The sequence below is a fragment of the Nannobrachium achirus genome (genome assembly GCF_963921795.1).
Source record: "Nannobrachium achirus genome assembly, chromosome: 4".
Lineage (NCBI taxonomy): Eukaryota > Metazoa > Chordata > Actinopteri > Myctophiformes > Myctophidae > Nannobrachium > Nannobrachium achirus.
In genome coordinates, this window is record NC_137813.1 from 8,890,166 (window position 1) to 8,904,388 (window position 14,223).

Consider the following 14,223-nt stretch of genomic DNA (forward strand, 5'->3'; position numbering starts at 1 on the left):
AATCGGCGAAAGCTCTGACTCATTGTGACATCACTTCATAAAAGGCTCTGACATCACGTACGCCACATGAGTCAACAAAAAATCTCTGAATATCTCCATATATAGCATATATGGGCATAAAATGGACGCAGAATCACAAAGATCTCCATATACGGGCATAAAGGGACACAGACAGACGGATACAGAGATCTCCATAAATGGGCATAAAATGGACGCAAATGGCATATATGGGCATAAAATTTACGCAGAATCACAAAGATCTCCATATACGGGCATAAAGGGACACAGACAGACAGATACAGAGATCTCCATATATGGGCATGAAATGGACGCAAATAGACAGATATCTCCATATATGGGCATATATGGGCATAAAATGGACCCAGAACTATATCTTTTGTGATCTCCATGGACACTGACAGACAGACAGACAGACAGATAACAGATATCTCCATATATGGGCATAAATGGACACAGGCAAACAGATGGTCAAAACGGGTCCTATGACAACAGGTATAATGGGGTTTGCATTAAAGGGCGGGGCATTCATTCCCTATTTACATCGTTCCCGAGTTGGCCAGGTCGCCGACTAGACGCTGGGCCGCCCGCGGCGCGAAACGTTCGGAATCTCCTTATGCGGGGTTGATTGTTGACATCAGGCTGTTCCGGAGGAAATCGGCGAAAGCTCTGACTCATTGTGACATCACTTCATAAAAGGCTCTGACATCACGTACGCCACATGAGTCAACAAAAAATCTCTGAATATCTCCATATATAGCATATATGGGCATAAAATGGACACAGAATCACAAAGATCTCCATATACAATTGGGGAATAGTGGAATAGTTGTCTGGCTATGCCAGACTAAGGTCGACACAACCATGGCATAATTCTGTTATGAACTGTTTGCGTTCCAACCTTTGGTTGTAGTGAGCCTTAGCCTCATAATGCAAAGAATTACGTTTAGCTCTCAAGTGAGATCCTATCTGAACTATTATTTCCTTTGTATATGTTCCATTCCGGGACCCATCCTTTACATTCCTCCCAGGCCCCCTTTAGGTTCTGCTTACTGGGTCCACGGACCAGCCGAGGTTGTTAGCAGTGAAACGTCACTGTTGTGGATAATGTTCAAACACGCTAACCACTTTTAAAGCTGTAATGCTTAACCTTCATCCTATATTACATTCTAGAACTGCAGCCAGCAGTATTTGGTAGACACAACCAAATGCAGCACTCCAATTGACTAGGACTGATCACGTGGCACACGGAGTTCCTAACCGGAAGTGCGTCCGGCGGTCAAATATGTCCGACCGGAAACGTGCGCTGCGGCACAATAGTTCTGCCACAATAGTTCCCCCCCCCAATTTTTTTTTTTTTTTTTTTCCTTTTTTTATTAATTTTTTTTTTTTTACTTTTTTTTTTTTTTTTTTTTTAACTAGATGTGAGCGGCCCGAAGGGCCGCGACCCTCTAGTGTCCTACATTTGAACCTGCTTGCCTTCCCCCTGTTGAGCTCTTAACGGAGAGCACATTTGGAAAGGGGAATTATTGTCTCCACCAGCCGAAGGCTGAGGGAGAGTATGTTTTCCCCTCCGTCCGTCCGTGTGTCCGTCCGTCCGTGCGTCCGTGCGTGCGTGCGTGCGTGTGTCCTCGCAGTTTGTGTGCAGCTAATCTCAGTCGCCGTTGGCCCGGTCGCTGCCAAAGTGAGCACACACATTCCCTGGATGCCAATCTAGAACCTCTGCCCCACATTTTTCAAATCAGCCTCATGGTGGCGCTATAACAGGCCGATTTGTGTGGCCTGGTTGTTACCAGCTAATCTCCGGCGCCGTTGGCCCGATCGCTGCCAAACTGAGCACACACACTCCCTGGATGCTAATTCAGAACCTCTGCCCCACATTTTTTAAATCAGCCTCATGGTGGCGCTATAACAGGCCGATTTGTGTGGCCTGGTGGAGACCTGTGCTCGGAAGAGCACTGCTTCTAGTTTCCATTTGAGTTTCATGTTCCAGTCGGTTGTTCATTCATCCGTGTAGTCACTAACATGCAGTCATCCTACAACAGGACCAAGGTGTTTCCTGGCTGCTGCTCAGTGACTCACTGTTAGGTTCCACACTGGAGGTCAGAGGTCATCAGACTGCACTGTCAGCTGTTTTCATTGGCTACCGGGCTGCACAGTGGACCGTTTTCATTGGCTACCGGGCTGTCTGGAAAAAGGATGACCGCGACATGCAGGCCTGTAAACCTTTGGACGAATGAAACCAAGTGCCTGAGCTTTGTTTAATGTACTGTGTGTGTGTGTGTGTGTGTGTGTGTGTGTGTGTGTGTGTGTGTGTGTGTGTGTGTGTGTGTGTGTGTGTGTGTGTGTGTGTGTGTGTGTGTGTGTGTGTGTGTGTGTTTCAGTGGTACACTTTTGAGTTATTTGTACTTGTTGAGTATTTCCAATTTCCAATACTTTTACTTAGACTCCACTACATCTCGGATCCAAATGTTGTACTTTTAATCCACTACATTTATTTGAGAACTTTAGTTACTAGTTACTTTTCAGATATAAATTGTAATATTATAAACAAATAAATAAACCACTTTAGTCCTATTTTATATCTATATCTATCTGAAAATAGCTGATCTACAGGTCTGCTATTTTCAAACATTTTGTAGTTTTACTTTTGGTTTAAGTTCTTTTTGATTGCCAATACTTTCATAGTTCATACTTTTATCAAGTACATTTAGAATTTGTGCGTGCGTGCGTGATATGGGGTGTGCATGCGTGCGTGTGTGCGTGTGCGTCACCGTGCGTGCGTGCGTGTCCGTCCTCCGTTGATAGGCCCAGGGCAGTACAGTCCTCTCTTTGGTCTCTGGATCAACATCATCTCCACATCTAATTCCACTTCCTTCCTGTCTGCATGCATGCATGCAGCCTTTCCCTTTCTCTCCCCAGTGTCTCATCTGTCCCATAAACTCCATCGCTTTATTTTCCTCTCTATTTAAACTCTTTCATTTCATCCTCCCATCGCCAGCACTCCCCGCTCCATTAACCCCTCCCCTCCCCCCGCCACCCCGATTCAATCTGGACACGATATTTCCACTCAGTTGTCGTTGTTTTTTCTGTGTTCTATATGGTCTGTAGAGTTTAATATGTCCGCTGGAGATGGATCTGTTGACAGAGGCAGACTGATTGTGTTTAGTCCAGTACTGTCTCTCTGTCTGTCTGTCTATCTGTCTGTCTGTCTGTCTGTCTGTCTCTCACAATTGTAAAATTTTACTTGACGATTAATTGTCCTACAAAATATTGCGATTAACACTTTCATTGTGTGGCTGTTAGGCTTTGTAATCAAAGTTGCACAGGGCCAGACATGCCAAACATCCTAAATACACGAAAATCTAAAATGTATTGTTGCCATAAATACGGCACATTTAATATTTTATCCTCAAAATGCGTCACAAAATAGTAGAAATAGCCGATCTCACATCTATATTTGTACAAAAAATAGCCGATCTACAAGCTCACAACACGTCGCATGGTGACCAGTTGTGAGCTTGTAGATTGTCTAATGTCTATTTCAGCTATTTTTGAAAATGTTTCAAAATGTATGAAGCTTTCTCAACATAGAAACGATTATGACGATGATGCAAAAAAAACAATTGCGATTGTCTCAAATAATTGCAATTGGGCCATTATGTAATAATACATTTGTGAGAGGACTGTCTGTTTGTGTGTGTCTGTCTGTGTGTCTGCCCCCCCCCCCCCCCCCCCTTTCTCCCAGTGCTGGGGATCTGAATCCAAGCTGGTGGTCTTCAGGGGAGGCTCTCTCCATTCCGACATGTCGCCACTCCGAAATTGACTTCTTATTGTCGGAGTGGCGACACTCCCATGGGGGTTCGGTTTAGGGTTAGGGTTAGAGATAGGGTTAGTGTCGGAATGGAGACATGTCGGAAAGGAGACATGTCGGAGTGGAGAGATGCACTCGGTCTTCAGATAGCGCTCGGCTAGACTTCAGTTCCGCACGTTAATCACTGCCTGGATCTGGTTTCTGGACACTGAGCCAATGGGTTGGATCTGGTTTCTGGTCAGGGAGCCAATGGGTTGGATCCGGGCAGGGAGGCCGAGGCCAGCTGTGGTCTGGCATCTGGGATGATGCCAGACCACAGCTGGACAGACACAGCTGGCCACATCTGTATGAGAGGAGAGAGAGACTGACGCGGGCAGAATGTCAGCAGCAGTTCCTTTATAACAGAGCCAGATTGTTTGGACAATGTTATATTGGCCATTATTCCAATATTATATAGGCCATTATTTCAATATTATATAGGCTATTATTCCAATATTATTATATAGGCCATTATTCCAATATTATATAGGCCATTATCTCAATATTATATAGGCTATTATTCCTATATTATATAGGCTTTTATTCCAATATTATATAGGCCATTATCCCAATATTATATAGGCCATTATTCCATGACCGTCCCAATCTTGGGCTTGCCATGTCATAAGTCAAATTTTAATTGTTTTAAAGATCACATTATAAGAAGTTTAAACTTTACTATACACTGTGTGTGTGTGTGTGTGTGTGTGTGTGTGTGTGTGTGTGTGTGTGTGTGTGTGTGTGTGTGTGTGTGTGTGTGTGTGTGTGTGTGTGTGTGTGTGTGTGTGTGTGTGTGTGTGTGTGTGTGTGTGTCTACACTAAGAAGCTTGTTAAAGTGGTTTACAGATAATATAAAAGGAACAGTTTTGGACATGGACCATACTGTATACTGTCTATAAAAGCTGTGTTCTTGTAAGGCCTTGCATGTCACATCTAAATGGAAGCAACAGCAGTTTCACTTCCTGTTCTTCGTCGCTGTGAAAAAGGTTATGCAAGAAGCTGAGCGAGAAATGTATTCCAATTCATGTACAGTATTACAACATCTTCATTGATAACGGCATTATTATGAGGAACTTTCTGTGATTTTCTTTTAAAAAAGACACCATACAACGCAACAGCGTCCTTTGCTTACTGTAAGGCATTATTAGTGTGTGTGTGTGTGTGTGTGTGTGTGTGTGTGTGTGTGTCTGTGTCTGTGTGTGTCTGTGTGTGTCTGTGTGTGTGTCCCATTCCATACTACACAACTCTAAAATAGATGAATCCATTCTCAAATTTACAATAAAGTCCCGGTTACAAGTTTTACCTACCAAATACAACCTCGCCCTCTGGTACCCATCACAACACGAGCCATACTGCCTTCTGCACAATAACCAACAATTGGAATCTGTTGCGCACATTATGAACGGCTGCCCCGCCTTCAAGGGACTGTATACGGCACGCCACGATCGCATCGTGGATTTGACAGCAAAAGAACTGCGCCGTGCCACTGGACAACACACAATATTCCATGTTAACAAAACTGTTCAAATTAACTGGTTTGCTTCATCTCAACTCAACAATACATTTAACAATACTGTGGAAAGCTTCCCCAATACTCCGGACATTGTCATGATCAATGAATCCACCAAGTCAGTTTTCATCCTAGAAGTTGGATGCTCTTTTGACATGTACATGGACACCTGCTTTACCTATAAATGGTCAAAATATCAGCCCCTTGCAAATGCCATCTCTGCTTGTGGTTATAATTGTAAAATTATAATTTTGATATTTGGTAGCCTAGGGCATGTTCATAAATTGTGTGTGAGAGGACTCCAACTTGCTGGACTGGCAAAAAAAGCAGCAAAACAATTGGCTAAGTTCTGCTCTGTGTCTGCCATCATTGGCAGTCACTTTATCTGGAAAAGACGGTGCCATCTATACCCATAGTTTGTGTGTTTCATGCTCTGCCCTATAGCTTAGGGAATCAAGGACATTATTAGTGAACATGATCTTTTGCACTGTACTGTTGTCTCTTATTACTATTGGATTTTGATGATTTATGTCTCTAATCGTAATCCAATAAATGAATTCAAATGTGTGTGTGTGTGTGTGTGTGTGTGTGTGTGTGTGTTAAAAATAAATAAATCTACCAGACGGAGAAACTCTTCCTGTGTTGAACACTGTTTTTAAAGGGATCCCTGGCTAATATGACAAATATGCCTTAATACATTATAATTGTCCTCTATAACTACAATGTAAAATTAAAAACACCTTAAAGGAGCAATAGTCAACTTTTTCATTGTAGGGCCGACACTTTGTTTACATCCTAGTCTATAGACTAGAATGTAAACAAAGTGTCGGTCTGACAATGGCCGAAGTTGATTATTTGATCATTATTTTACGCTTTTTGTGGTCATTTTTTAATAGAAACACATATATGAAGCTTATTTTTTTATAAAATATTTTCGAAACATTATTTTTATTTTAGCATCCGTTTTTCTAGAAAAGGTTAAATATTTTATTTCTTCTAGAAATAGCTAATCTTTCACTCAATAGGGGAAATGCCTGTCGCAAGTTGATGATGTCATATATGTCATGTGTTTATATCCCTATGGAATTTATGGCATGCATGTACAAATAAAAACGTAATACTTCCTATGGTTAATTTGAGCATCAAACCTATTTCAAATGTGTTTGTGTTTTGCCATAAATTCCATAGGGATAGATCACACATGACATTTATGACATCATCAACTTGCGACAGGCATTTCCCCTATTCAATTCAATTCAATTCAATTTTATTAAAGTGTCAAATCATAACAAGTTATCTCAAGACACTTTACAAAGGCTAAAGAGCCATGAGAGAGAGAGAGGGAGAAACAAGGGAGAGACAAGGGAAAGACAACAAGGGGCACACGCACACACATACACAGGTCCCGCATGCGTATGTACAAGAACGAACGAACGAACGCACACACACACACACACAGGCGCTGCATGCGCACGCGTGTGTAGGGGGAGGGGAAGGGGAGGGGAGGGGGAGGTAAGGGTAGGGGGGGGGTGGGGGGAGGAGAGAGAGAACCCGAGCAGAACCTGTACCTGTGAGGTACCCCCCCGAGAGAACTCGAGTGGATACCTCACAGGCCCGGGGCCCCCACCCTGAGCAAGCAATTTGCTACAATGGTAACGAAAAACCCCCTCTTAAGGAGGAGGAAACGTCAGGCAGATCCTGACTCTGGGGTGAACAGCCGTGCTGCCTCGACCGAGTCGGGGGGACAGTAAGGAACAAAGAGAGAACAAGAGATAGACACAGAGAGATCCAGGCAGGTCCACAGGTGTGCTTCATGGAGGCCTGGTCCGGGGTCACACTCTTGGTCTGCAGCTGAGTAGTCGGGTTTTAGTAGCAATCCCAGCAGCTGAGTTGTCGAGTTTTAGGTATTTAGGTTGTCGAGTTTCCAGGAACTGGAACTGTGGAGTGGGAGACAGAAAAGAAACTCCGGGGATGATCCCCGGAGTTCGAATTAGTGGCAGGCCTTATAATGGCAGGCACAGTGCTAGTTACAATTGCAATGATGTGACACAAACCCACACAACCAAAAGGGGAAGAGAGGGAGGAGGGTTCCCCCTCCCCTCTGACCCATTATTCAGCCCAACCCAGTGACTTTGTAGGTTGGGATTAGGAGTGACTGTACGCTGTCTCACAGAGCCACGGCCTTTTGTCAGCCCGGCCACTGGTCCCAACATGCACCCGGACAGCCTGAGGGAGGTAATTTAGTCAGCAACGAACGAACGAACAAACGAAGCAACGAGCGAAGCAACGAACGAACAAGCGAACGAAGCAACGAGCGAAGCAACGAATGAACGAACGAACGAAGCAACGAACGAACGAACGAAGCAACGAACGAACGAACGAACGAAGCAGCGAACGAACGAAGCAACGAACAAGCGAAGCAACGAACGAACGAACGAACGAACGAACGAAGCAACGAACGAACGAACGAAGCAACTATTGAGTGAAAGATTAGCTATTTCTAGAAGAAATAAAATAATTAAGGTGTTTTTAATTTTACATTGTAGTTATAGAGGACAATTATAATGTATTGAGGCATATTTGTCATATTAGCCAGGGATCCTTTTAAGTAACAGCGATTCCATCGTCACAGAGCAGAATAACACCCAATGAAAATAATGCTCTGTTAATGTGCTCTGTTAATGCGGTCCTCTGTCCTGGGCGGCAGTAGTGAGTTGTCACAGAGATGGCGATGGGACGACTGAAAAACTAGAAAAAGAAGTGTCTCCATCCTGGAGATAATTTTTCATTTCACCCTAGAAATGTATTTTAGAGGTGTGGTGCGGGGCCTAGTGTGTGTCCACTAGGTAGAGTGAGCTTTCAACTCTCAACAGCCACCTTTGTTTTGGTGCGTAGCGAAACTCAACTGTATTCTTTATCTTGACTAGAGTTGAGAGGGTGCGCAGCCTTTCCTGCGAGAGCACCGTATCCTTACTGACATACTGTAGCATTAAGGACAACTCCACTATATGGACCAGAGCTAGGTATAATAGTGCAGGTTTAATAGGATATATGAGCTGTGTATATGAGTTATAGTCTATAGATTGTGGCTTATTAAAACCTTATGCCTCCTGTCAGACACACAGAGCCATTCATTGGTTTCCCACGGTGGAGTCTGCTCTCCCTGGGGCTCTCCAGTGTTCAGTCCTCGGTGTTCACATCACAGAAAACAGTATAGTTTCCCCAGCTCTCCATCCATCTGTGTGTGTGTGTGTGTGTGTGTGTGTGTGTGTGTGTGTGTGTGTGTGTGTGTGTGTGTGTGTGTGTGTGTGTGTGTGTGTGTGTGTGTGTGTTGTGTGTGTGTGTGTGTGTGTGTGTGTGTGTGTGATGCCTCTGCCAGCGAGCTGTCACAGCTGCCTGTAGTAACAACCACATGTCCCCTCATCTTCTCCCTCCCGGCTCCTAACACTCTACAACAACTGCAGATTCACTCCCTGTTCTCTGCCGTAATCTCTGAAGACTCGCCTCTTCAGACTCCACCTTTTAGCCCCATAGTACGTGACCTATTAGTCTTGGTGGCTGCAGTGGCTCAGGGGTAGAGATACCGTCAATTGGATGTATGTGTTTACCTCGCTTACTGTAAGTTGCTCTGGATAAAAAAACGTCTGCTAAGTTTTAAAAAGCCAGACTGTACAACATACAGCGATAAGAGTGAGATAAACACTGTTACCCTGCACACTTTCTCATTTTTTGGGGGGACGGAAACATTGTAAGATGGACTAACGGTGGTTTCGGTGCAGCCAGCCAGCATCTAGTCTCGCAAGCCAGACTGCTGCCTCCCACAATTCTCAAACGCTTCCGTCATACAGTCTGGATCAAGTGATAAAGTGGATGTGAAACCTCCTCCTCGCTTTAGTTTCGTCTTTACAGTCAAGCTAATGTATCCTAATATAAATCAAAATCATCTAAGCATATATCGCTTGCTGCTTTGTCATTTCCGTTCATAAAAAATATATCCTAAAATATCTTTACATTTTATTTGCTAATTTCCTACAAACAGATGACAGCTTCATGTCTCGGATGTCGGGGGGTGTTGTTGTCACTGGCTCAATATGGCATTCAGAGATTGTGGAATACTATACGCGAGACTCGCCAGCATCCATGTTTGTGTGATTCGTAGCTTTCACATGTTTGTTTTTCATGTGCTTGTGTTTGTTGGTCTGACAGGAAACTGTGAGTGTGTGAGGGTGAGAAGTACAGTCAACCAAATGCATGCTCAGTCAGTGACAAGTCAACCACACTGTGTCACTCATGATGATTCTGGGCATGTTGTAATAACGGGAAACATTCAGAAACAAAATAGGTGGAACATTTGGCAAAAATGGCAGATTTAGAAGCGCTTGTAGATCGTCTATTTTCAGCAAAGAGAATTGGTGTAGAGGGGAAAAAAGGAGGGCACCTACTATGGACCCCCTCAATGAAGTATATAGGGTCTAAGTTTCCTCAGTTTAGGCATTTAGCAGATACTCTTTATCCGGAGTGACTTACAGTGAGCATGGTAAACACATGCAAATGCAGAGAGACCGTGTTTGTGTCTCAATAATCTAGGTCTGGATCACAGGTAAACCATGAACCTACTGTATAGCATCAGTCTAAACACAATATAATATCAAATAATAATCTGGGCATTGAAACTATACAAACTATAAGATGCCTGGTCAACAAATGAACCGATCATCTGTCAAAATAACATGCCATCTAAATGACAATTTAGCGGTTAAATTGTCACAGATGCGTTAACGGTTGCGTCTGTGTCACGTAACCACTTTAACCATGATTTTTGTTATACTTTGGCCATTCAAAAATAGCAGATATACAAGCTCATAGCGTGGCACAGAGTACCACACTATGAGCTTGTAGTTCTGCTATTTTTTTAAAACACGAACATTTGTGCAAGTCTTTTTATATATATTATTTTAAAGTGATTTTTTTTGCTTCTGGGGGGTCCCCTGGAACAAAAATATTTTTAGATGGGTGTCCGCAGTCATATTATAATTCTAGGAGTCCTTGACATTAAAAACTTTGAGCACCACAGATAAAGAAACATACGTTATTTCAGAAAACCATTAGGATTTAGAAGGCATTTTTAGGTATTTTTGGGGTTAACCTTTTGCACGACTGCATGGTCCTGGAGGCTGCAGTAGGTCAAGTGCTACGAGCTTTAGGGTGGAGTCTGAACTGAAGAGTCTTCAGATTACGGCGGAACACAAGGTTGTAAAATGGCTTGCAAACACAAACACACAGGTGAAAGTGGTTTGACAGCTCTTTGCACGTACAAACCAGTAAGACTCCCTAATCGGGAGATAAGCGACCGCCAGGTCGCATTGTGATTTTAGAGCAAAATGTGTAGGAGCAGTTTCCAAAAAAGTGTTTGAAAAAATGAGCCTGATGGTGGCGCTATACGGGACAGATCCATGTTGATGACATGAATGTAGACATATTGTGTACCGATTTGCGTGATTTTAGGGCAAGATCTGTAGGATCAAGCATTGTGTGTGCAAAATTTGGCATGGATCGGGGCAACGGTTGCAGAGATATGAGAAGGGCAAAAGTGTGACGTGTGACTGACAGACTGACGGACGGACGGACGGACGGACGGACGGACGGACGGACGGACGGACGGACGGACGGACTGACTGACTGACAGGTGGTGGAGGTTTTGATGTACAAACAATTCTTTAAAATAAATCTCTGCCACGCAGTAGGCCTACTGAGTATAGAATCTTCTGCCATGTTTTGATGGTGGGACTGTTGTACAGTAGTTGTAAATGGCTGAGGATGTCTTGTCTCATTTTGTTTTGTGTTGTGTTCTCAGATCGAGAGGCGGATGGAGCTGGTGCGTCTGGTCTCTCACAGCACACACAAGAGGCTGGTGTCCTGCCTGCAGGGTCAAGTGGGGACGGACTCGGAGAAGAGACACGTAAGGAACATCTGAACCAGGGGTTGTTGACCTCCTCTGGATCAGGACCCAGAAAGAGTTGGAAATCTCGAACATCTCTTAAAAAAAACGTTTCCCATTGCGGTCCTTTAATCCAGTGGTTCTCAACCTTTTCAGGCCGCGACCCCCAAAGTAATCATATTTTAACTGGGGACCCCCCACTCTGATGAGCACTAAGAGTTGAGGCATTACATTTTGTATAACACAGGTTTATTGTGAAAATAGCCGATCTACATGCTCACAACGCGAGGCGTTTTCACAATTTATGCCTCTAATATTTGACAATTTGGCCAATATTTAATTTGTCATTTTAGAGGTATTAAAATTGTCACTTTAGAGATGTGCAGATACTTACTTTTGAGTGAGAAAACAATGTTGTATATTAAGTTAATCTTCTGGGGACCCCCCAGCTAAGTAATTCCCGACCCACAGGTTCACTGTGCTGCATTAATGTGCCACACAGTGACAACTTCTGACAAGTTAGGAGTTGTTTGAAGTTTAGGATCTTGTCGTTTAGGAAACGAACGTCGTTCAAGCTGTAAACCCCCGAGGTCCTCCACACCCTGAACATAAAGCGGTGTGGAGATTGGCATATTTAAGACGGTCGTCCCTAGAGAAATTGGAAGGATAAGGAGAGATAGGTCATGGTTGTTGTTGCTGCCGTGCTGCTATCTGCACATAGTATCTGTATCTCTCCTTACGTAATTCCCACATTGACTCAGGAGAAAGATATTCAACTCTGGACGGCTGCCAAACATCTCGGCTGTGTGCAGTGCATGCCAGGCCCTCCTTAGTCCTTATCCTATAGTCTCAATCACTCTGCACACTGTCAGTCTGTCCCTGTGCCTCAAATAATGCAACACAGCAGCAACACATGAACACAAAAACAAACAGCTCACAAAACGCACAAAGACAATGACTCTGACAAGGACAGACGTTGTTGCCATGTTTGCTCATCATCATCATGTGCTGCTTCTTGAGCAGTGTCTCAGCGACTGACTCTCCATGAACACCCACCAGGCCCTCCTAAGTCGTAAACACCATAGACCTGCACAGTCCCTCCCTAACACTGGGTCGGGAGTGGGACCGAGGTCTGGTCCATAGTGTTAGGAGTTCAGGCATTGACACTAAGGCTTGCCCACCTGCCCCCGGCAGGAAAATAACACTTTCAGGCAGGTGAAGTTTGCTTTCAGGTTGCCCGACCGGGCAAGTGCTCATTTGAGAGGAGACGCAACCGTCTATAAACACAATAAAATATCTCACAAAGCCAGATGTAGGAGCGGTTAGCACCGCTCAAAGACACACTTTCGCTACTCACCAGAACAAAGCCTACTTTGCACTGTGATTGGCCGCTGTGATTTATCAAAAGTAGCAGATTTACAAGCCCACTGTGTTTCGTTGTTAATCCCTCTCTATCATTAAACTTTTTAATTTAATTAGGTAAAAAAGAAAAAGGAAAGGTTACAGAAAAGGTCCGTTGATCTCAATAGACTTTTGGGGGTTTGGGTTTACAAACAAATATGTAGCTCTAAAAATGTGGAAAAAATAGGGTGCCAAAAAACTGTCATGGACAACTAAGTGTGCTCGCTAAAGCGAGCCCACAATGAACTCATAAAAAAGCACCGCTCACTTCACACTAGGTGTAATTCTTTGATTCTTTTATTAGTGCTCCTGGAAGGAGCTAAGCTCTGACTGAAGCGTGGCCTACATCTGGCCTACATCTGGCCTACATCTTGGCACAAAGCACTAAAATGTTGTCCAGGATTTCATTGGCCAAGCTTCGTGGGACACTTAATGAAACTAGAAATACTGTTCCTACGAAACAGTGTGGGCTCGCATGGAACACCATGTATGGGCACAAAGATCTACCCTTTGGCTGCTCCTCATTGGCTAAGGGCCATGCCTTTTGTACTGTCTGTAATTTCTTTGGGGAGAATATCCTTGGTCTGTACATTTTTGGTATAACATACTGACTGATATAATATACTGGTCTCGAGCCCACGTGTTGTTGTTATTGTTATTTATATCAGTTCACACTTGTTGGTGGTGATGTCACCAAGAACGCTGCTCCTCATTGGCTAAGGGCCCTGCCTTTGTACTGTTGGTCATCTTTTCTTAGGACAATAAACTTGACCTATAAAGTTTTGGTATAACATACTGGTCTCGCCTTTCAGCGAGCCCACAGTTAACTCATAAATAGCACCGCTCACTTCACACCAGGTGTTATTTTTTAATAAAGACGTGGGTGTGTGGGCAGCGTGCCGATATAGACAATCACTGTGCTTGTAACCTGGCAGCTCATCTTATCGTGCTTTGTCTTTCTTTCTTTTTTTTGTCCCACCGCAGAAAAAGCTGCCCCTGATGGCACTGTGCCAGACCATGCAGGACGGAGGCACGCAGCTGGGGGACGACAGCCTGATTGGGTGAGCATGGAAACCATGGCGACCACTAGCTCTGGTCCATTGCGCCACCTCCCGGTGACGCTCTGACAGACCAGTCGGCAAATGAATAGACCGCGTTTTCTCAGCCCCTACGAGCGCTCAACTTCAGTCAAAATAAACTAAACTATTTCACTACTCACCAAACCAAAGGTAGTTTTGCGTTGTTGAAATTCTATTCTCCGCGGTGGTGAGCCCCTCAGCACCCCACCTACTTTGTAAAATACACTATTTTTGGCATGAAATAAAGTGCATCCAACTCGACCGCCGCTTATTTCCGGGTTGTATCTGCGATGGCTGCTAGGTGGCTCGAGGTGGGTGCGTTTTATTTCATGACAAAAATAATGTATTTTACAGAGTAGGTGGGATGCTGAGGGGCTCACCACCCTGGACAGCGCAAAACTACCTTTGGTTTGGTGAGTAGTGA

At 44.0% G+C, this 14,223-nt stretch overlaps 1 protein-coding gene across 1 annotated transcript in view; it reads left to right on the top strand.

The window, feature by feature from the left end:
* The window catches only part of LOC308282625 (rho GTPase-activating protein 17-like), a gene marked incomplete at its 3' end in the record, with an annotated part of 86,332 nt that overhangs the window by 33,040 nt on the left and 39,069 nt on the right, over positions 1-14,223 (top strand). The window contains exons 3-4 of the mRNA XM_080723010.1: positions 11,236-11,340; positions 13,705-13,781. Of these exons, the coding sequence (XP_080579136.1) occupies positions 11,236-11,340; positions 13,705-13,781 (182 nt within the window). The remainder of the gene's footprint in view (positions 1-11,235; positions 11,341-13,704; positions 13,782-14,223) is intronic.